General features: G+C 42.6%; 1 protein-coding gene across 5 annotated transcripts in view; it reads left to right on the plus strand.

The window, feature by feature from the left end:
* The window catches only part of MCC (MCC regulator of WNT signaling pathway), a 202,268-nt gene that overhangs the window by 35,512 nt on the left and 141,867 nt on the right, over nucleotides 1-24,889 (plus strand). For 2 of the 5 annotated variants that reach the window (XR_014556073.1, XM_083702241.1), the window contains exon 1: nucleotides 22,706-23,561. The exons of the other annotated variants lie outside the window; for them this stretch is intronic. Coding sequence is in view for 1 of the 2 variants with exons in the window: in XM_083702241.1 (XP_083558367.1) it covers nucleotides 23,364-23,561 (198 nt within the window). In the remaining variant the exon portion in view is untranslated. Of the gene's footprint in view, nucleotides 1-22,705; nucleotides 23,562-24,889 lie in introns of those variants that run through there. 5 annotated transcript variants of the gene reach the window in all.

A 24,889-nucleotide genomic window follows, 5' to 3' on the forward strand; every position in this document is an offset into this window, starting at 1 on the left:
CCCCAAGACTTTAGTTTCCAGTCCTCCTTCACATGCTAGCATAGCTACCGAGGTTCAGTGATCTGACCAGATCTCCTTAAATTTTATAATCCAAGCCACAAGTGTCTTATTTAATGTGAGCTGTAGTCAAACATTTGGAGACTCACATTTTTGTTTGTTTTTCGGTGTTTACACATTTCTTCTCTTTTGAAACTAAAGGTTCTTGATGTAAAACAAGCTTTAAAATACAGCAACTAAATAATAATGAAATATGATGCCACAGTGTAGTATGGAACTCAGAATTAAAAGAGGGCTAAAATGGATTAACAGGATCAAAACAGAATTAAAACTCCAGAAACGAGGTTCTCACATAATGATAAAAAAAGACTTAGTAGCCATGCACCAGCACCAGTGGGGTTGGGGGTAGGGGTCACCCAGAGGTGGTGTCTTGGGGAAGGTGACACTAAAGCTGTGAAGGACCTTAAAGATCTAAATGAGCAAAATTAGGCTTGGGAACCGCCTACAACAGCCATATTTTCTCTTCCTACGCTATCATTTGGGAATATGTTTTTGTAGATGGTAGTTAACCCCTGAGCAAAGCTAGCTTTTCCAGGAGTGCCCTTCCCATCTTTATTCTCTCAGACTGCTGACATCCCAACACTATTGAGAAATGGAAATTCATATTGCCTGCAAATTCCTAATACAGTGGTATCTCGGGTTAGATACGCTTCAGGTTACAGACTCCGCTAACCCAGAAATAGTACCTCGGGTTAAGAACTTTCCTTCAGGATGAGAACAGAAATCATTCTCTGGCGGTGCGGCGGCAGCAGGAGGCCCCATTAGCTAAAGTGGTGCTTCAGGTTAAGAACGGACCTCCGGAACGAATTAAATACTTAACCCAAGGTACCACTGTATTCAGTGGTGCCAAGATGGGCCTCTTTTCCAGTTAACTGTGTTTTCTCTTTGTCACATTGAAACTCCAATGTCTACTATTTATAACCAGTCTAACTTGGATTGTGATTGATTACTTCAGCTTATACAAGTAGCTTTTATCCGCACTAAAAACAGAAATCAAGACTTATCACTGGGGGTTAAATTTATTTCAAGCTGCAATGCAAATTGATTTTGGATGGCTGCCCAAAAGAACATTAATGGTCTCCTCACACTGAAATAATGGGTTACCATTTGTCTATTTAAGGCATATGCAGTGCCTTAAACTGAAAACCAAACACTGTAGATGTGGATCAGATATTGCTTATATGTAACTGGCAACAAGAAAAAGCTTACCAGGCCCCACAATGTTTTACTAGCCTGCCTGCCTTCACATAGTGTGTTCCTGTATGTGATAAGACAGCTTTGTGTGTGTGTTTGTGTGTGAGTGAAATCTGGCAAGCTTGAATCAGTGAGACCTGAGTTTGAATCCCTGATTAGTCGTAAATGCTGACTTTGTACCAGTCACATCTCATACCGTTGCCTACCTTTCAAGATTTTTGCAAGACTACATGAAATAATTTAATGTGTGCTTCCCTGATCTCCTTGAATTGGATGGAAATCGGATAGATCAAAAGCTTCTTGTCCAGTGTGTATTATTACAATATTGCAATATAAATTGTTTCATGATTGCAGTCAAAATATTTTTACAGGTACAGTATAAGTCATCCTGCTCCTTTGAATTACTTTTAGACCTTCCAAGGGTCCCTATTTTCCTGATTTCAAGAAGCCATCCTGGTTTCTGATTTGATCCCAGAATGTCCCGCTTTTCCTTAGGATGTGCCTATTTCCTTAGGATGTTGGAGGGTATGGAGTTATCTGACCCCCGAGCCGTCTGAAGGCAATCCTGAATAGGGAGGTTTTTAAAATGTATGATGTTTTATTACATTGTTATATGTATTGGAAGCTGCTCAGAGTGGCTGGGGCAACCCAGTAAGATTGGGGGGGCTATCAAGGCAAATCTTAAAAAATGTAGTATAAACACGGGCAACTGGGAAACACTGGCCTGTGAGCGCTCCAGTTGGAGAACAGCCTTTACCAAAGGTGTCATGGGCTTTGAAGACACTCGAACTCAGGATGCAAGGGAGAAACATGCTAAGAAGAAGGCATGCTTGGCAAATCCACACCGTGATCAACTCCCGCCCGGAAACCAATGTCCCCACTGTGGAAGGATGTGTGGATCCAGAATTGGCCTCCCTAGTCACTTACGGACTCATTGTTAACACTGTGTTTATGGAAGGCAATCTTACTCGGCTACAAGTGATCGCCAAAGAAGAAGAAGAAGAAGAAATAGTAAAATTATCAATATGAAATGGGACATCCCTCTTTTCATTGGAGAAATGTTGGAGGGTATGTACTTTTAATCCAGTGCTTTTATTTCTTGGTTTGATTATAGTTCATTTTAATTTCCCATTCTGTTTAGGTAAACATTCACTCAGTGTATTTCTCTGAGTGGCTGGCAGGGGGCATTCTTAGACAGTTAAGCCTCTTCCTATGTTACCTCATTAATTCCTTCTATTGTAAAGAATCAAGAAACATAGTTTGTACCTGAAGTAAGTCATTGAAATCACCACAAAGTAACAGTTGGTATTTTCAACGCCCAGCAAATGCAGGTATTTCTGGGTTTTAATAATCTTTTAAAACATACAAATATGGAATTTTATTTCATGTCCAACATATGGCTTAATATTTCTCTAGTCATCAATTATTTCACTTTCCTATTTCCAAAAGGTGTTATTTGTTTAAATTCCCAAACTAAAAACTGGCACCAGCAGATGTCAGCCATTAGTTGAGGGGCAAACAAATGGATCTAAGGAACATGCTCCATTATGGATGTTCTTCAGAAAGCAGACATAACTTAATAAGTTGTAGTACACTTGCTCTGTTGGGAGGAAATGGGATCTAGAATATCATCAGTACCGCAGTGCCAATATTTTGGAACATATAAGGTAAAGGTAAAGGGACCCCTGACCATTAGGTCCAGTCGTGGCCGACTCTGGGGTTGCGGCGCTCATCTCGCTTTACTGGCTGAGGGAGCCGGCGTACAGCTTCCGGGTCATGTGGCCAGCATGACTAAGCCGCTTCTGGCGAACCAGAGCAGCGTACGGAAACGCCTTTTACCTTCTTGCTGGGGCAGTACCTATTTATCTACTTGCACTTTGACGTGCTTTCGAACTGCTAGGTTGGCAGGAGCAGGGACCGAGCAATGGGAGCTCACCCCGTCACAGGGATTCGAACCGCCGACCTTCTGATCGGCAAGTCCTAGGCTCTGTGGTTTAACCCACAGCGCCACCCGCATCCCTCTTTGGAACATATAGTTCAACTTTATTTTCACCATTAACATTTTTAAATGCTTCAGGGCTCTTCCTGTGAAGGTATTTGTCTTGCTCTGTTGCATTGCTCTAGACCTCGTGTGTGCAGGAGGTCTATACATTGAATGGAAGGAGAACTTTTGCTTGTGCATTTTGCTTCACTCATCAGGGGCGCCGACTTATAAAAAATATGGGGGGGGCCCATACCGGGGTCCTGCCCCGGGAAGTTTTCTAAGATCCGCTCCCGGCCCGTTGCTGCTGCTGCCGCCCGCCTCGTGGCCCCTCGCCAGCTGAGGGAGGGAGAGAGACCGAGAAGGAGAGAGATGCGTGGTGGGCAAGGCAAGTGCCCGCCGCGCCTCGCCTCCCACCGCCCCTCGTGCCGGCCGCCCCCTCCCCTCCCTTCCCCGCGCGCGCCGCTCGCTAGCTCGCCCTCCTCACCCCAGCTCTTGGCCGTTCGCCCCAGGAACTCGCCGCTGTTGGGGTTGTAGATGAACCTCCGCCACTCGGCCATAGACTGGCTGAAGGGCTTCTCCTCCTCCTTGGCCATAGCGAGAGAGAGAGAGAGAGAGAGAGAGAGGCTGGAAAGAGAGAGAGAGCTCGGTGGTTCGCAGGCGGTTTTTCCCCTGCCGAAACAACAGCGGCTCCTCAGAACCGCTAAGTAACTCTCCCTCAGGCGCCCGGCGGGAGAGCAGAAGAGAGGAAAAGGAAAGAGGGGCTGGCACGCACCGAGCAAAACTACTCGCGCCGCCTCTTTTACTACCGTAATAATTATTTGTTTTAACTCATTACTGAATGTATTTTAAAAGGTAACTATCATCAAACAAGGAAAATAAAAAATACCAACATAATTTTGTGATTTTACAAAGCATAATATAACTACCGTATTTTTCGCTCTATAACACGCACCTGACCATAACACGCACATCATTTTTAGAGGAGGAAAACAAGGGAAAAAAACATTCTGAATGAAACAGTGGATGTATCATTTTTGTGCTTCATGCTGTGGCCACAGACATGTGATCTGATGGTGAATTTGGGGTGACCCAATGCAAAAATCCTGAGGATCCATGTGGATCCATGTTTTGTAACCACGTTTTTGCACCATTGCAGCCCCAGGGAACAGTGGGTGCGTGATTTTGGGGGGGCAGGCTGTAGCCATGGACATGCTATGTGCTCTGATGGTGAATTTGGGCTGACCCAGTGCAAAGATCCTGATGATCCATGTGGATCCATGTTTTGTAACCACGTTTTTTCACCATTGCAGCCCCAGGCAACAGTGGGTGCGTGATTTGGGGGGGGCAGGCTGTAGCCATGGACATGCTATGTGCTCTGATGGTGAATTTGGGCTGACCCAATGCAAAGATCCTGAGGATCCATGTGGATCCATGTTTTGTAACCACGTTTTTGCACCATTGCAGCCCCAGGGAACAGTGGGTGCGTGATTTTGGGGGGGCAGGCTGTAGCCATGGACATGCTATGTGCTCTGATGGTGAATTTGGGCTGACCCAATGCAAAGATCCTGAGGATCCATGTGGATGCATGTTTTGTAACCACGTTTTTGCACCATTGCAGCCCCAGGCAACAGTGGGTGCGTGATTTGGGGGGGCAGGCTGTAGCCATGGACATGCTATGTGATCTGATGGTGAATTTGGGCTGACCCAATGCAAAGATCCTGAGGATCCATGTGGATCCATGCTTTTTAACCACATTTTAAGTGGGGAGGGAAGGAAAAACACAGAAGGGACAAGGAGCAGGAGAGGGGTGTGCAGAGAAGCAGCTGGCTAAGAATGCAGGAGAGGGGTATAACAGGAGGAGGGAGGAAAGGAAGGCAAAAGTTTTCCCTCACCTACCCACCCAAGTCAGCCAGCTCGCGCTCTCTCTCGCTCTCTCTCTCTCCCTCCTGCACGGAGCACAGAGACACACTCTGCTTTCCCTCTGCCTGGAGGGGAGGGGCTTTCCCTGCTCTTTGTTCCGTTTGAGCAAACACAGCAAGGAAACAGAGCAGGGTGGGCAGTAAGACCCTGAGGCAGAATGCCGGAAAGCAGCCGCTTCCTCTTTTCAAGTTTCCCTTCTAGGAGAGCGCGATTTGATTTTTGCTTGCTTTTTTTTGCCTCCCCTCGCACCACTTGGCTCCAAGGACCACACATTCGCTCAATAACACGCACAGACATTTCCCCTTCCTTTTTAGGAGAAAAAGTCTGTGTGTTATAGAAGGAAAAATACGGTAATAATTTTCTTAAATTATTGGAGGGGCGGAGCCCCCCCAAACGAATTTTTGAGGGGGCTCGGGCCCCCTCAGGCCCCATGGAGTCGGCGCCTATGTCACTCATACACAGAGCTGTGGCCTTAGCTGAGATTAGTGGCAGCTCGCTTGTCAGGAAGCTTTAAGCTCTGTGGTGGCTGCTAACCACTGGACTGGGATTTCTTGTCCTGTTGCTGCTAATAAGGCTGTGACTTTCTGATCTCAGTGCAACTTTATCCCGAACAAACATGCATAGGATTATATATTTATGTAATTTAATACATTTATTATCCTATCCTTTAATACTGGTCAGCTCACAAAATAATGAAAATAGAATCCCCCCCCCCCTCACAGTTTTAAAACAAAATTTAAAACCAATTTGCACAGTGTCTTTTGGCGTAGCTATTCCTGTCTACTGGAAATTGAAGGTCACCTATTACTCAAGGTGGGATTTGATAAGAAATAGGTAAGAAATGTGCAGAGGTCTGTTGCCTTTTGCTTTGGAGAAGTGAATTATGAGCATATCTGGGTCGTTGTCTTCCCTGCTCCCATCTTACTCTTGTTCAACTTATATATTTGTAAATAAAATGATATTATAAATCTCTAGTTACAGTTCCCTTCTTAAAAAAATGTGCCTTCAAAACTTCATATGACTAAGAGTTGTGGGAAGCATGAATATCTTGGTGATACAAATATTTCTCTTTCTGACTCATCTACATGTACAAAAAGCATTTGTTTTTGTTTTCCATACAAACATATTTCATGTATACAAAAATATACAGCCTGTTGAGTCCATTGTGTATGATTTAATACAGTGTTTCCTTTAAAATGGCATGTGACTTATTTCTGGAATCTTGCTTAATGGACTTTTTCATCACTGGTGGAGGGGGGAGGATTGCTTGACATCTGATTTGAATTTCCTTCCCTTGAATTTCCTGTGAAAGACCAATTGGGGTTCTTTTACTCTGGGAGAAAAAATAAAAATTGAACAGTCCACAGACAGTGCTTTTATAAAGGAATAATTAGTAAGCAGGCTGTGTGTCCTTGTGCCAGGATCTAATTTTGTCTGGGCTTTGCATTGTCCATCGTACTGGAGTTTGCATGGATAATTTACATAAAAACCGAATGCTAAGCCTGAAATGCGTTTGAAGACTTGGTTCTCAATTGTTTGTGCCTCTGCATTCAAAATGCCTTTAACGGTTTAAATTTTCAAAAAGAGTGTTTAGTGAAAAATACCCCACTAGTTCTGTAGAGACTGAAATGCAATAGTAGGTCATAAGCTGGTTGTCTTAAAAAAAAAGAAAAAGAAAGGGGGTGTGCCTGCTTATTAAAGGAAAATTGGGCGTGGTAGTGGTGGGGCATATTTATACAAAACCAATAAGTTTAAATCCTGCAAAAAATGACACAAGTTTGTCCAACGCAGAATTGTTTAATATACAGTGGTACCTCTGGTTACGTACACTTCAGGTTACGGATGCTTCAGGTTACAGACTCTGCTAACCCAGAAATAGTACCTCAGGTTAAGAACTTTGCTTCAGGATGAGAACAGAAATTGTGTGGCGGCAGTGTGGCAGCAGCAGCAGGAGGCCCCATTAGCTAAAGTGGTGCTTCAGGTTAAGAACAGTTTCAGGTTAAGAACAGACCCCCGGAACGAATTAAGTACTTAACCCGAGGTACCACTGTACATATTTTACACACAAAACAAGAAATTTGTCTGAAAATTTCTGTCTTAAGTGTTTTATTTCAAAATATTTATACAGTGGTACCTTGGTTTATGAACTTAATCTGTTCCTGAAGTCTGTTCTTAAACCAAATCTTTTCTTAAACCGAGGGGCGCTTTCCCTAATGAGGCTTCTTGCCGCTGGTGCCCTTCCATCATTTGGCTTCCATTCGTAGACCGAGGTAAAGTTTGCAAACCGGAACACTACTTCCGGTTTTGCGGAGTTCGTAAACTGAATAGTTCATAAACAGGATTGTTCGTAAACCGAGGTACCACTGTATACGGCTTAATTGTAAAAACCTCAAAGTGGAATGACTCATTTACGTGTCTCTTTTTTTTTAAGTGTCCATCACTAGAAAGAATGACAGACACTGGTTGTTGATGTATGCTAGCGTTCAGTGTACATGAACTCACTTTTGCTGTGTGTTTCATAATACCTAGTTTATCTCAGGGCTTCCCCCAGAAACCAGCCTCTAGTAAAGCGGCATTTGCATGCTTTGTGTGTTTTAGTGTTCTAATGTTTCATAAATGTTTTATTCAATATATTCTTATAGCTTTCCTATTCTGTGAACATTCACTACGAGGCTGCTTTCCCTTCTCCATCATGCCCAGAAGCTAAAGGTAAAGGGACCCCTGATCATTAGATCCAGTTGTGGCCGACTCTGGGGTTGCGGCACTCATCTCACTTTATTGGCTGAGGAAGCCGGCGTACAGCTTCCGGCTCATGTGGCCAGCATGACTAAGCCGCTTCTGGTGAACCAGAGCAGTACACGGAAATGCCATTTACTTTCCCGCCGGAGTGGTACCTATTTATCTACTTGAACTTTGACGTGCTTTCGAACTGCTAGGTTGGCAGGAGCAGGGACCGAGCAATGGGAGCTCACCCCGTCGCGGGGATTCGAACCGCCGACCTTCTGATCGGCAAGTCCTAGGCTCTGTGGTTTAAGCCCTTGCTCAGAAGGTAGGCAATCCTTTTCTCTCTCTTCAAGATGACCCACAGTATCACTCCCATGCTCTGAGCCAGGAACCATCTCCTTCAGAACAGCCAAATGTTGTATTTCAATGTGTGCTCTGTTGCTAAAAGGATATGCAAAATGAGCGAGAACTTCCGAAGTGTATCTTCTCAGAGACTGGTGCTTAATAACCTAGCATGCAACTGTATGTGCGGGTATGAATGGGCACCATAGATTCGAGAGTTGTGTTTTCCGTGAGGGAGAACTGTGCAGCAATCATATTGTCTTGGCAAGCAAGAATATGTCTTAGTACATGGGTATTCCATGCTGCCATTTATTTTGTGTTTGGAAATCTGGCTACAGAAGAGGGGGGAGAGTTGAGAAGGAATGATTCCCTGCAATTGTCTTGGCTAGGACAAGCAGCCGTTTGGTTCTTCCACTCTCAGAAGGTCCATTTCAACGGCCATTTCACCTGGTCAAACATTTATGTAACCATATTAAGCATTCGTGGCTGAATTTGCCAGCCATCCTATTCCCACCTCCTCCCTTCTATTCTTAAGTCTGCCTATAAGATTCTGAGCCTGCAGGTAGAGACTGTATTGCTTTTTAAAGGTTATGCAATGCCTAGAGAATGTTCAAGCACTAGAAAAATAAGTGTGCAGTTTTTACTCTGTTGTGGAGATGATTGCTGAAAAACGTTACTCCAGTCTTGGTGTATGTTTATGGCAATAATGTGATGTTTGGATGGTGATTACTTTGCAGTGCCATTTTTAGGAACTTAAAAACGACAACACATTATCTTTTTCTCTGTAGTCTGGGTGCTTTCATTCTGTACCACAGTTGTCGTTGGTGTGTGTGTGTGTTTTAAAAAAAGGCAAACTGAATTTAATTTTTCATTCTTTGAAAATGCAGCTGTTTAAAGACTGCCTTCCTGCTGGCCTTGACATCTTGGGAGCACACCATGTTTTAAAAAGTGGAATTAAGTAGGAATTGAATACTGTATTGCATGATTGGTGTTGAGCTGAGACCAGTGTTAAATATTTTTTCCCCTCCCCAGCATCTGGAATAAACATTGGGGCATTGAAACTCTGTTTCTCACTGCTTTAAACAATAAATAACGTTTTAAACAGCTGTGTGACAATGAACAATGAATCTTTAGCATAGATGCAATCTCCCCTAATCTCCCATAGAAAACATCCTGGTGAGTTGAACCTCAAACTGCTAAACCTGTTGGTGGGAGGTAAAAAACAAAACCAAAAGGCTGTGCAAGTTTCTTCATCAGTGTAAAGTCCTGTTTGGGCATCTGGTGCCACTGGTGCATCGGATAAGCACCTGGATTTTAAAACACGTTTCACATGTCCTTATTAAGACTGCAGTACAAGCATCCTCCATATCTGGTATCTCCTTGGTAGTTTGTGGTTGTTGTTTTTTTACTTTTTTATTGCTCTACATAGTTATGTAATAGGGTGCATACTAACTGCAGCTGATATTTTTGGCAAATGCCACACTTTGTCACTGATAGATTATAGAAACAGGCACTTTCCATGAAATCAAACATACATTTTCTGGTTGACCTCTAGGTTCTTTTGATTTGCAGCCACTTTGGTTCTTCTGTGGGCTGCTGCGAATGGAGCTATGGTTTGCCTTAGCTTACTGTTGGAATGAGGGCTGATGGTTTGTCGTCTTTCTCACAAGCTGTTTGTTCTTGGTCTACAGCAGCAGCAGCAGGACTGAAGGAGGAAAGTGGGCTGTGATCTCCTTTCTAGGAGCCCACACGTTTGCACTAAGCCATGGTTTGGCTTAGTATTATGTTACGAACTGAGCCATTGTTATATACAGTAGTTTAAAAGTGAAGCATTGTGTTCGCTTGCCTAGGATCTGCTTGCCTTTCTTAATCTTGTATTTGCTTTTCCTACAAATGCTTTGTGAGTATGTGTGCAAAAGCTGTATTTACTTTTCTCATCTAGCAGCCTGCTAAAACCGCTTGAGCATGCTGCCATGCTTTTGGAGTGGCAAAACCTTTCATCTGAGTTAGCTTCCTTGCTATTTACATATACCGTTGATTCTTTCATCTGGCTTCTTGTTTTTTTTCTAATCTTGGTTTTATTTGTGTTCATTAATCATTCTTAATCCAAACTCTGTTGTTTTTTCCAATCTAATCGTACGTTAAAGCACTTTGTGTCACTTCAGCAATATCAAAATTTGTTTGTTCCATTGTATGCCATTTATATTTGACCTGGCTTCGCAAGCCAGTAAACTGCAAGCAGAAATGGCATAACACTCAACCTTGCTTCTTTCTGTTGGAAGCCATTCTGTAGGATATAAGATGTGAACTTCCTTGTTTGTGTAAGTATTTTATTGCAAAGACATATCCTGAGGGACTGTAACAGAATAATGCTGTTCTCTCCCATTGCAAGCTCATAGTCTGTGCTCTGACTTTCTAGAATATAGCCATGAATAATGTTTTCATTTTATGTGAAAGACTATTGTTACACACACACCCCAATCTCTGAGCGGTGTGAGATTCCAGGGAGTTCCAGGCACGCTTTACCTAGGGTCTGTGTTTCCTTTCACAAAATGAGGTACAGCAGAGACTGTGGTGTCTTTAGGATATATGGTTTAGTTGTTGTTGTTGTTTAGACGTTTAGTCGTGTCCAACTCTTCGTGACCCCATGAACCAGAGCATGCCAGGCACTCCTGTCTTCCACTGCCTCCCGCAGTTTGGTCAAACTCATGTTGGTAGCTTCGAGAACACTGTCCAACCATCTCGTCCTCTGTCATCCCCTTCTCCTTGTGCCCTCCATCTTTCCCAACATCAGGGTCTTTTCCAGGGAGTCTTCTCTTCTCATGAGGTGGCCAAAGTATTGGAGCCTCAGCTTCACGATCTGTCCTTCCAGTGAGCACTCAGGGCTGATTTCCTTAAGAATGGAGAGGTTTGATCTTCTTGCAGTCCATGGGACTCTCCAGAGTCTCCTCCAGCACCATAATTCAAAAGCATCAATTCTTCGGCAATCAGCCTTCTTTATGGTCCATACATGACTACTGGGAAAACTATGGCTTTAACTATACGGACCTTTGTTGGCAAGGTGATGTCTCTGCTTTATGGTTTAGTTACACACATATATAACCTGAGCCTACAATAGAGGGATTCCCAGCATTACATTCCAGGAGGGTCTTGCTTCCTCCATAGGCACAATTTAGGATTTAGAAAGACACCAGCCATGGCTCTGACTTTCTCTCTGGCTTGCTGCATTTAACAGATGGCAACTATTTTCCTCCAGCCCACATCATCCCCAACTGCAATCCTAAACTCTCCACTCTGCTTTGTCTCTGCTAACTATCTCAGAGCTCAGGGATGAGCTCCACCCATTTGCTGGCTGGCACAGAGTCTTTGCTTTACTGATAGCCCATCTCCCTATCTTGTCTGCCTGTCTCATAAACAAGAACTGGGGAACCTGTGACCCTCCAGATACTGTTGGAGTTCCATCTGCACCAGCTAGTAGAGGCCAAGGATGATGGGAATTGTAGTATAGCATCATTTGGAAGGCCACAGGTTCCCTTTCCTTGTCTTTGGCAGCCAGAGAGTCTTGAATGGATTTGCCACCTTTGCTATCTAACTCGGTCTTCAAATACTCTGTCCAGTATAACACCTGTCTGGTATGGCGTTGGTATGCTTAGCTCTACAACTTTTAATATTTCTACAGGTAGAAGTATATGCATGCTATGTGGCCTATTTGAAATAAATATTCATATTAAATAAGCATTGATATTGGCTAAGTAAAACTTCACAACACCCATAGGTTTCCTCTCTTGTTGCTAGTAATGTTTATTGTTTGCCTCAAGGGTGTAAGCCAGTCATGTTTGGAAAACTGGCAGCTATAAGTGCAGCATCCCTATCTTGCTTTACTGGCTGAGAGAGCGGAAGTTTGTCCGCAGACAGTTTTTCCGGGTCATGTGGTCAGCGAAGCCAGAGCAGTGCACGGAAACGCCGTTTACCTTCCCGCGAGAGCGGTACCTATGAGCTTTCGAACTGCTAGGTTGGCAGGAACAGGGACCAAACAACAGGAGCTCACCCCGTCACGGGGATTCAAACTGCCGACCTTCCGATCGGCAAGCCCAAAGCTCAGTGGTTTACACCACAGCGGCACCCGCATCCCTCGAAACATGGGGGTAGCCTGTGCTTATTTTATAGTAGATCTGGCTAGAGCAGGAGAATCAAATAAAATCCTGTTCCAATAGCAGTTGCCCAAGAAAGGAATCTTAAGGTTTTGTCACAATAATGATAGATATGAATTCTGTCTCCAGCAGGGAGTGAGAGGTTGCAAATGAATCTGTAGGCCTTGCATGTGGAAGCATCCGTACAATTAGCATATATTCTTGGGTGTTTATCCTCCGTAACTGAATTTTGTGACAGAATTGAAGTGAAACTCTTGTAATTCACATGAGCCTGTGGTTTTATCTTCTGTGAATCATTACCCATACACAAAGCTGGCGAGGATGATAGGATCTGATTTTTGTTGTCATTTGTTCCAGTGGGAAAATGCACCTGCCTTTCAAGGTAGCCCACATTTCCAGTTGTGTTCTATAATGTCCAAGAAAGACCAAGGCAATGCCGGATTTAGGGTGGTGCAGGCGGTTCTTCCGCACAGGTCACCGAGCCAAGGGGGCACAGAAGGGAAGGTCAGAGGGAGAAAGGAATGAAAATAAATATTTGGAGGGTGGCATTTTTTGTCCTCACTCAGGGTGCCATATTGCCATAGTCTGCCCCGACCAAGGGCAACATAAATGTGTATGTACCTACACTCCCATGTATGCCTTGGCATATACTATCGTACACTTGTGCCATCTGCCCATAACTTTTCCCCATCACCACAGATATAACTGCACTAATAACAAAATAAAAAGGGCAACTAGAAACTGCAGAGGAATACGGAATACCGGTTTAATATAATGCCTCTTTCAGAGATTGCTCTCTTATATGCACTTGTAGTTCCACTTCATCAGATTTGAATTAGCAAGTAAATGCTTCGGCTAAACGAAAATTGATTATAGGAATATGGATTTAGCAAATAGGCTTAAGATACAAAACTGTCCCTGCCTCTTTGAGAAGTACTTACAGTCTTAAGCTACAATGTCCAGCCAAGTACATGGGCAGCTGTTTGTGGCTCTGGGAAGATAATTTGATCTTTCCAGACTCGGATAAAACTTGGATAAAAGTTATTATTTGCATTGAAAGTTTTCTTGTTTGTTTGGTGCTGGGAATCAGGTAAAATAGGTTCATGCACTGTGTTTATGTGACTCTTGCTCACCCCCGTTGTTTTATTCAGGGTTTTCAGACATGATTCGCCCAGGACTCATCTGCGTGGTTTTAAGATGTCGTATTTCTATCTCTTCAACTTAACTAGATCATGAAAGAAATACAGATGAATATGAGAAAATATTAAACTACTTCGAGGACTCGCTACTTTAGCAGATGGTTGCCAATTCTACATGAGTGGTAGATTACTACATCAAAGTGTATTTCAAAAATGTTTGATAGTAGTATATTTGTGTGCTATGCTTGAAAGGTCAACCTGTCATTCCCTGCCTTTGTGGTTGATCAGAGCTCGGAATGGCAGGTTCAGAGCGCTGTAAAAGGCGCATTTGTTCTGACAGCCTTTTTAAAATTTATATAACAGATGCTCTTAACTGAGGCTTTTAATTGAATCTCTGCTATGGTATTGAGGTTTTTCCATTATAGGGAAGTAATGCAACTTTCATCAAAGAAAACAGTGGTGCTTGACCAGCATTTGCGGATGAATTGATGTTGTAATTTGTGTTGTTAAAGAACATACATGGTACCAAGCTGAGCGTGTCTATAATGTACACATGTGGATGGAGATAAGCAAGTAGTGATTTTTGTGCACGCTTTCAGTTACGGTTGTAAACTTCAGGTTTTATGCGCATTATGTTTCAGGTTGCATGTGGGCTTTTCATGTTTCCTGCCCTGTAGCATATAAGCTCTTTAGAATGCACAAAGTAGAAGGGGTTTGAATAATCACAGCCTCCCAAAACAACTGCTTTAGCTAAACATCCAGTTATTTGCAACATACTGACTAAGAATTGATCTGATTTAAGCAAGTGCTCCTATTACTGGGGGAAAGTGCAGGTGCACTTTTAAAAATTCTATCTGGCTTAGGAATAGTGCTGTTTTGTATCCTGCAGTTCATCTAAGCACAGAAAAAGGACATGGGTGGCGCTGTGGGTTAAACCACAGAGCCTAGGACTTGCCAATCAGAAAGTCAGCAGTTCGAATCCCCGTGGCGGGGTGAGCTCCCGTTGTTCAGTCTCTGCTCCTGCCAACCTAGCAGTTCGAAAGCGCAAGTAGATAAATAGGTACCACTCCAGCGGGAAAGTAAACGGCGTTTCCGTGCACTGCTCTGGTTTGCCAGAAGCGGCTTAGTCATGCTGTCCACATGACCTGGAAGCTGTACGCTGGCTCCCTCGGCCAATAAAGCGAGATGAGCGCCGCAACCCCAGAGTCGTCCGCGACTGGACCTAATGGTCAAGGGTCCCTTTACCCTTTACCTTTATAACTTTAAAAAAAAAGTTTTTAAGCATGTGGGCCATTTTTAAAATTTGATTGTAGATCATCTGGAGACGATAAAGTTGGTTTTCTGGGGGGGGGGGACTGAATTGGGGATTTTAATCTGCCCCCCCTGCAAATTAGGATAGTTTGCATCAGATAAATTTCTGATACCATAGAGCAGTGCTTCCCAAACTTGGGTCTCCAGCTGTTTTTGGACTACAGTTCCCATTATCGCATGACCACTGGTCCTGCTAGCTAGAGATGAAGGGAGTTGTAGTCCCTAGAACAAAGGCAATCAATGTGGTGGCCTGTTTTGCCATGAGACAAAAGGGGAAGTGTCGTCCTACCTGAGGCAGCTGTTTCCCTTAGCCTCACGGGTGGACCAGCCTAGCGGTGCCCTCCAGATGTTTTGGAATAGCAACTAATGTAATCCATTAACCTTGATGGTTGTGGCTGATGGGAAGTTGTGACTGATACGGAGAGCATCACGTTGGCTACCCCTGACCTAGAGAATGTTCTAATTTCACCTGTTTATTTAGTAAACAACGATAAACGAAACTGCCAAGCTTTCCTCATGCTGTATTTGCAATGGACATCCATTCATAGAATCCTAGAATTCATTCTTACTAATGAACTTGTGAAACAGGACAATGACCATGCCAAAAAAAAAAAAAAAAGCACAAGAATATTTTTCACAGCATTTGCAGTCCCACATCATTGACTAGAGAAGTGTATTTTTGGATAGCCTGCATAAAAGAAATAGAGACTCACAGGAAGATTTCCAAGGGAAGAGACAGGACGCTGCTCCTTGTCCTGCCAATGACAATAAGAAGCAGAACTAGTTTGGCAAAATAAGTACTGTATAGGGAAACTATACTTAATTTATGTACCTCACAGAATTTTTATGCCCCAGGCACACAAAGCCTTATTTTCACCTCTCCTGATAGATGTCTAAGGAAGACAGAGCATAATGTTTATGTGTGGTGCTTAACTGTAGTGGATCAGTTGTAAAGAAATTTTACAGCTCTTGAAAGAGTCTAGATAGTTGATGCTATTATAAAGAGAAAGCAGGGAAGGAATTGGTGTACATACTTCAGGAATTGGACACAGGGTGGACTTCCAGGAAAAGCGATTCACCTTCTCTGACTGAAAATGTGAACTGGGTGGAGCCGTGCAGATTCTGATCCTACAGTCATTGTTCTCCTTTGTACTGTGTATTGGCAAAGGCAAGTTTTAAGAAAACATATTTTTTTTAGGTCACTTTACACATTTTATTGCGTTCAAATTTTCCATGCTGTGAGTAGAGTTCACTTACAGTATGTAGTCTGAAGAAGTGGGGGAGTGTAAGGACTGAACACTTGAGAGAGGTGCTTAGAATAGCCCTACAATATAGTCTAAAAATGAAGCTGTGAGGCAGGTTTGAATTTACAGTCCCCCACACCTAACAAGAGCATTCCTCAGGTTGTAGCGAAGCTCAGTCTACTTAAATTGTCCACTTAAGCTTCCTCCCAGCCTTAAATCTGGTGCTCAGTTGCATGTAGAAGTGTTGCACTCTGTTGACTTCTGTAGAAGTATGTTGAATATTTCAAAAATTCAATTAAGTACTGTTTTCATATGAAATAAGAATGCCTTGGCTGCTGCTATATTTTCTTTTGAGCGTGGGTGTGAAAAGGTTTAGGTTGGTGCACAATCACAGCTACCATTGCTTTAAAGAATGCACATGTTAGCTGTTTTTGAGAGGTGCTGACTTACCTTAGAGTAAGCCCCATAGAATCCAATGGGATTTCTGTTGGCAGACATGCATAGGATTTTCTAACTTTTGAGGCGCGCTGTCTCTCTCTCTCTATATAGATATAGATATAGATACACAATAAAAAACCCTCAGTGCTGTTTCTTTTCAGGACATGAGGATCTAAAGAACAAGATGCAAATTGTAAAATTCTTTGTCAAGCCAACAATCTCAAAAGCTTTTTGCTATACTGATTCCTACTTTATTCACACTGATCTCTTTGATTATCATTTCAAGCTCTCTTAACCTAGCATCTTTTCTCTTTAGAATGTCTAGCGGATAACTCCATTGGAGCACATTAATATATATATTTTTCCTCCTAAAAAGTAAGGGGAAAAGTAAGGTGCGTCTTATGGAGCGCATGCAGGCTGCGCAGCTATCGCTGAAGCCAGCAGAGCAAGAGCGAGAGCTGCGCAGCGCCTCTTGTTCTGCTGGCTTCCCAGGAAAGCGGGAGGAGGAACGGAAGGGAGCCCTTATGGAGCCCCTTCCTCCTCCCACTTCACTGAAGAGGCGATGCGCAGCTATTGCTGTTGCTCTGCTGGCTTCAGCGATAACTGCACAGCTTGCTCTGGCTTTTCAGGGAGGTGGGAGAAGGGATGGAGGGCAGCCCGTCAGTCCCTTCTCCCACCTCCCAGAAAAGCCAGCAAGAGCCGCTCTATCTTTGAAGAGCCGCGCCGAGCGAGCGTTTCCGCGGCTCCTGCTAGCTTTTCTTGTTCTCCTCCTCTAAAAACTAGGTGCGTCTTATGGTCGGGTGCGTCTTATAGAGCGAAAAATACAGCACTTTAGCAAACTAAACCAGTGGTATAGCTCAGAAAATTGAAAACTTTGCCTCTGTAACTTTTACACGTAGGATAATGGCTTTCGGTTGGGGCAAAATGCTTCCCGTAGTTGTTCATACAGATCTCAGTTGTTTTTGGTTCTTAACTAAAAAGCTAGCTAGCGATCCAGCTGTTGTTAATAATTTTAGTTTTGAAGTAGGAAAATATCCTTTGAGAGGAGTGGTTCTTTTCTTCATTTTTATGGAAAAACCCTTTCACTGCGATTGCTTCATTTTAAAGGACAAAAGCCCATTGCTATTTCCACAGCAGGGAGACAGATTATGATTATGGCCATAGTGCTGCGTATGGGTAAGATACTCCTTTCATCTTTGTGGGAAGCAATCAAAATAAGCAATTCCAATTTCAGGAAGGGCAATTGCTGTTCTGTGGATAGTTTGTTATGTAATCTGCTTGATATGCCCAAGTGAATTCCTTTAAGTTAAAACAAAAGGTTCTAATTTTAGGTGCTAGGTATTCATATTTCTATACTTAAAGCGGCGTATACGGTCAGGCAAGAGAAGGTGAACTTCATGGCTTATTGGCATTGCAAACAAGGTGCTGTGGTGTGTGTGTGTGTTTGTGTGCAAGAAGGGACCAGAGAGAGAAGGTGGAGGGGTGCATTTTTGTGCTAAAAAGAAGGGAGGTGGTTATTTTGTTGTGCTTGCATCCTTAAGCCCAGTGTACTTCCTGGAGCAGACACCATAACTTGAGGACCTATCGATTCAAGCGGTAAAAGAGAGAAAACATAAGGGGAGGAGTCGAGACATCATCTGTGAAATCATGTAAAGGAAGGTCCCTGTAGATGTTCTTCTGTCAGCACGAGAACTACATACCCACATGGGTGCAGGGGTGCTTAAATGAACCAACTGTTTGGGCAGAGCTTGACTGCATGTGTCTAACAGGTAACAACCCCACATCTATCATTGTATCCAGAGATGTAGATGTGTGTGTCTTTTGCATTGTTAATATTACTTACCTTTAAATGAATTCAATGGATTTTATTGATAATGTTAATCTTTCTGGTAAACCAATTAGAAACTACAATCATATTTGTTGAATGAATAAAATCTAAAGGGTACTGGATAGTACCCAGCTGGTACCACTCCACTGACTAAATGTATCTGCCAATATGATGGATTTCGTGTGTTATTAAAAAGGGGGAAAGAGAAGGCTAAAATACATAAAAGTTGGCATACCAAGAATCTGAGAAACTTAACAGATGTCAATAATAATTGCACTACACAAAATGATACATTTTAAGGAATGAAATGGATAAAAAGAATAATCTAAGGGAAACATAGTTTCTACATTCTTAACAAGAGAGGATGCAAAAAGCCTGCTCTGCTTCTCTGGGAAGCGTTTTGCCATTCTACGTCATTTTCTGAGGGACTGTTAACAGGTGGGGGTCCAACAGATACCAGATAATTTGAGAATGAAATGGACGGACTAATTTTGGCAGATTAGTAAACGGTTTGGTGGCATGAAATATTGGAAAAGGGAAACTAATACCAACTGTGAAGCAGATTAACTTGGGCAGAGACATGACATTTTAAGTAGATTTAGTATTTCAAGTGTGCCAAAGTGGCCAGGAAACTGATTGAAGTGCAGTTAGTGTAATGGGATTTCCCACCCTTATATTTTACTTTTCCATTTTATTTTCCAAGGCACTGATGTCTGAGGCTTACTTTCTGTTGAGAGTTACTGTACTCTGGACAGAGCACGGCCTTTATGACAGACCTGTAGTTTGCAGCTTTTCCTTTCAAAATACTTGCGAGTGGTAATCAGGAAAGGATTAGATCAGTACTAATGGAAAAACTCAATGAAACACACATGTTGCTTCTTCATAACTGATGTCCCTGTTGTAAGGATTTAAAACCCGTTTTTCCATGGGTAGTAGTGTCTTTAATTGGCAGAGATCTTCTCTTACTGTGACCACTTCTCCATTCATACCTTGTGGACATCCCATTTCAGGAAGAATGAGGATAACACATGGTCACTGAACTGAATATATGGAGGTCCTCTGAGTTTCATTAGAATCAAAACTAATTCTTACTAACAAGAGAAAAACATTGTTTTGGTAAATACATGTGATTGCTATCTGTGGGTCCTGCCCCCCATCAGAAACCTAATGTTCTGTTCCTAGAAGTGTAAGCCACTGACACTGGCACATATGGTGTTGATACATGTGTTGGAATATTGCTCAAATTGCATTGTTGAGTGCTTAGACAGAACTCAATAAAGTTTACAACAAGCTGAATACCAACTCTTGTACGTGCCTATGAAGAGTGTAGTCTAAAATTACATTGGCAATACAGTATGAGCAATTTCAAATATGGATACTTCATAATTAACATTGATTTGTGTTTAACTCTATTTCTAATGAACTGTTAATGATAAATATTAATTAAATTGAATAAAAATAGGTAGCATCTTATGCATCTTGGACTTTGATATTTGTTAAACGTTCATAATGCATATAGTACATAATGATGAAAACTGAATTCCTTAATTGACTTGTCTTATATTTATGTAGCATACTTTAAGGAAAAGCTATTTTCCACTTCAGCAGATGGCTCTCTCAGGACCTGGCTCTTCATGATGATTAATGGTTGCCTTTCAGATACTAAGGTGCTTTCTTCAGTCAAACATCTATTTCCCTCTACACCACTCCTATGTTTTTACTTTCTGCGTTCAAATAAGATTTCGGTGCTATCTGGTTAGGTCCAGTGACACAATATTGGGTGAAGGTCACCACTTCAGTCATTAGGCTTGGGAAAAGGTTTGGAACCTGACGAATGAATAGGAAAACAACCTGAATGTAGACTCAAATACTATGATTATATGGTCAGATAAGAGGGATAAGATGTCTTCTTCCTGCTGATGCAGACTTACAGTAAGGCTGAGCTTAAAACCAGGAAGTGAGATTTGTCAGGATCTGGAAGACCTGGGGAGTCTTTAGGACACTAGCAGGAAAATAGTTGTGGTTTCCTCCAGAGGGAAGCTGTTTTTCCTCTAGCAAGTCCATAACAAACCAGATGAAAAGTACTGGGACATCCTATAAGCAATGGCACAACTAGTTAATTTTAGACCTTGGACTTAATGGTCTTATGGCACATAGACTGCTTTAGATGTACTACTACTACAGTCCTGGAGTGCAAAATTAACAATTCTCTTGTCTGCCCTTTCCCTGCCATTCCATGCTTTGCAGCTGGATCAGGAACAGGAATAAATGTGCAGTTCTTCCAATGAAGAGATGTAGAAAGTGGATCCCTCCAAGGATCAGTATTGGGACCTTTGCTTCTTAACTTGTGCGTTAATGATCTAGCGGTGAGCAGTGAGGTGGTGAAGTTTTGCTCACACGAAATAGTTCAGGGTGGTTTAGACAAAAAGGGATTGTGAAGAGCTCCAAAAGGTTTTATCCAAATTGGGTCAATGGGCAGTAAAGTGGTGAATGTGATTTAATGTAAAGGTAAAGGGACCCCTGACCATTAGGTCCAGTCGTGGCCGACTCTGGGGTTGCGGCGCTCATCTCGCTTTATTGGCCGAGGGAGCCGGCGTACAGCTTCCGGGTCATGTGGCCAGCATGACTAAGCCACTTCTGGCGAACCAGAGCAGCACACGGAAACGCCATTTACCTTCCCGCCAGAGTGGTACCTATTTATCTACTTGCACTGCATGCTTTCGAACTGCTAGGTTAGCAGGAGCAGGGACCGAGCATTGGGAGCTCACCCTGTCGCAGGGATTCGAACCGCTGACCTTCTGATCGGCAAGCCCTAGGCTCTGTGGTTTAACCCACAGTGCCACCCGCATCCCTGTGATTTAATGTATTTAAGCATAAATACAAGGGGCAAAAAACCCCAACAAATTTTACATTTATCCTAACAAGGTCTGGACAGATAAGGACTGATCAAGAATGAGACTTTGGGATTGTTGTGGATGGATCTATAAAGTGTAGATGTTGTGAAAGAGGTGAATTTCATGGTTTCTTTCTGTAGATATATTGAACTATTGCTACATGCAATTTATGCAAATAGCTTAGGTTTGTCAGCATTTCCATAGAAGTAGGGCATGCCTACATACAAGTATCTCTGTTTAGGGTGGTTGATGGTCAGTAGCTGTTTTTTGTCAAAGTTCTGCTGAAATAGTAATTTAAAAGCAAATTCTAGCAGATGTTAATGTACTATATGTTTTTTTCATTTAATCAAATTAGAGTTATGGCGATTTAATTTTCCATCCAGCGTGTGCCTTTTTCATAGGAGACGGGTGATAGTCTACAGGAAATTAAAGCGTGCAATTCCTTTGCGTAAGATAAGTCCTTGTACAGATACTCTCACCCTATCATTTGACTCTAGCAAAAGGAGGGACGCACCCATGTTTATGACTTTTTATAAAGCATTATGATGCTACTTGCTGCTGGGTGTGTGTGACAGCCTCTTTTTAAAAGAAGTAATATATGATGCTGACCTTATTGCTTTTTGTGTATTTTGCAACTTGCTCCAATTGTCTAGTAGCTAGGCAGCACACATAGGACAGTGTATAATATACCAAATAAAATATCTTACTTTGCTTTCCCTATATTTTGTATTTTTCTCTCCCTGTGAATTTCCAAGATACTAAATAGTGCAATCAGGTTGGAAGAGGGAGAGTTAGATGCTACAATTTTATGCATTTGGTGTTGTATTTTGATGATTGTGTTATTTTGGTTTCCATACGCTTAAAGGCTCATGACCAAGTAAGAACTTGGTTTGTTTGATTTTGAGAAGTATGTTTTTCATTTGCACTGAAGTCAAAGCACAAAAGGGGTGGCTTCAACACCACCATGTATTTTTAAAACCATTTGCTTTTGCCTTTTTTGGTGCACAGAAAAGTACTTACCGTAGCTCACGTGAAACATGTTTGGGGAAACTTCTTGTAAAGAAAGGTGAAGAAACCTTTATAAACCAGTAAATCAAATCAACTGGATCTCTGAACAACCCCCCCCCCCCACAAGCAGTCTATCAAAATATATTTTAGGTTTTCAGAGCTGCTTTCTGTAGGAATTGGGGTTTTGAAGGGAAGGCAGATTTCACACTGTTTCCTGCTTTCGAGTGCTTGCTTACTTTGCAAGTCATTAAAAAAATAATAATTGTGTTTTAAGTCTTTGGCTTCATGTGAAGAAAGCAGCACCGAAGCGCTTGGAAATTCCAGTAAGATCTGCCCTAAATACTTGTTAAATTTTTATTTGGAAGCTTCCTCCTGAATCACAAAAGGGGAAGTTCATTTAATGGGGAAATAAAGAACCTGCAGCAAGGTCACTAGGTGGCTTCTCCCCTTGCTTTATTTGGTTTGCTTTGCACTTTGGAACACAGCAACTTGCAATTAGCACGCAGAACTCTGGAAAGGACGCCTGCAATTCCAAAGTGAGCTTTCTGTAGCATGTGTGCTGCCTTCCTTCCTTCCTCCCCCCCTCCCCCCTCCCCATTCTCTCAGTCCCTCCTCCCTTTCGTACCGCCTCTTCCATGCACCCTGTAGCCAGCAGCAAGACAGCTGTGTTTGATCATAAACCACTTACAACTCCAGGCTCTCTTGGAAAGGGGAAACTTTGGAGCGAGCAGCTCGTTGCGTCTTGTGTCCTGTTCTGTCCTCCACCTCCCGATCGGATCTAACCAGCGCTCTTTGAGTGGGTTTGGATGCTGTGAGTGCCTATGGGGCTCCCAAATTTTTTTCAGATGCGCTGAACTCATTTGGGAGATGCTTCCCCCCCGCCACGATCTAGCTGCGAGGGGAGAATGAAGACATAAGACGGAAGCCCAGCTCTCCCAGGCAGTTTTTAGTAGCCAGGAGAGAGATCGTTACGGCTCGTCTGCACTCCTGTCTGGCCGTGCACTCTGCAGTGTTTAAATGAGTATCTTGCAGCAATGGATTGTTTGTGAAACGGCAACCAGCTCTTCCCCCCCCTTTTTTTTGCCTCTTTAGGAGAACCCTGTGCATTGTTAATTTTTTTTAAGGCTAAATGTTGAGTGAAAATGGCTGTCTAGAGCAAAATGTGCAAGACAGGAAAAGCTCAGAGACGGAGGGGGTGTTGAATCTTCTGGAGCAGAGCTTGGAAACCTTAAAATCCATAGAAAGCAGCCAAGCCCTGGAAAGTCTAATCATGAATTCTGGAGTTGCCATGAAATATGGAAATGACTCCTCCGCAGAACTGAACGAGGTAAGCTGCTTTATTAAATGTCCTTGCGTGTTTTTTTCACGCTTCTTGGGTTTTGTTTTCCGAATAGAGTGTCTCCCTTTTGCGGGGGGGTGGGTAGGTGGGTTATCCACTCTGGAAGGCAATGCAATTAAACATTAACGGGTGAATGTGCCCTTGTTCAAACTTGCAGTGCTGCCCAGGAAATGATGTGAGATTTGAATTGTAAGGATTACGTGGTAAAGGGCAAACGATTGCAACTGTACAGAGGTCCGCCTCTCCCCCCCCTCCCAACTTGGCATCCTACTGCAAGGAATCCTTTCCCCCACCTCCGGAGTGCAGCATTTTCAACACAGCATTCCTTTCTGCAGTAGGTAAAACAAGCAGAGTGAGATCCCCTTTGAAATCAAGCAGATGGCAGCTAATTTAGAATGGGAAATAAAATAAAATATTAAGACAGCAGCTTCAGCAAGAAATCATGTGACACAGTTGATTTGTATTAAGGCACACTTGGTTTAAATGCATACAATTTTACCCGGTGGTGGAAGAAATAAGTCCTGATAAGTGTTTCTTGTTTTTTTTCTTGCTGGGCCAGTATTGCACTGTTCATCTTAAGTTGTTCCAAATTTGTATTCTCTTTTCTGAGTGCATGCCAGTATTTTATGACTAAGACTAAAATCTTGTGCACGCTTACTCAGGAGTAAGTACCATTGAAGTATCCGAGACTTATTTCCAAGTCAATCTTCACACTATGCTGCATGTCATTGTAACTCTCCAGATCTGATGGCTACTAAAATGCCACGGGGCATATCACTGTCTCTCAGAAATGCTTTAAAATCTGTCACAGAGTACAGATTTTTAATGCCATATCAAAAATCATTTAAATGGTCACTTTTGGATATGCAGTCTTTATTTGTTTTATTGCTTGTTTGCTTTACAGCTTCTTCATATAGCATATTCTGCAGGAAGATGAAAGCTACATGGATTATGTTTATTTATAGAGTTAGTATTTCTGGCTTTTTGTGCAGTTGGAAAAGGCATCAGACATAAACCTGAAATGCAAGGGACAAATTGGCATCCTGGCAAGGCTGGACAAAGGGATAAGAATTTGGTCTGGGAGGTGGAGGAGAGGGTGGCCAAGATTCAGTCAGTGGTGCTTCCATATTTTATTTGTAAGCCTATATTTTGTAAGAGAAATTAATAATTGCCTTGGATGATAACTGAGAGTTCAGTGTAAAGACACCAGACACCTTATTTTCCTAAGTGATGGGAGTCTGCTTCAGAATTCTTTGCCAAAACTCTTAATTCTGCCCAGCACTGCTATTATATGGAATACAGCATTCTGGTTGGTT

The sequence above is a fragment of the Podarcis gaigeae genome (genome assembly GCF_964106915.1).
Source record: "Podarcis gaigeae genome assembly, chromosome: 11".
Classification (NCBI taxonomy): Eukaryota; Metazoa; Chordata; class Lepidosauria; order Squamata; family Lacertidae; genus Podarcis; species Podarcis gaigeae.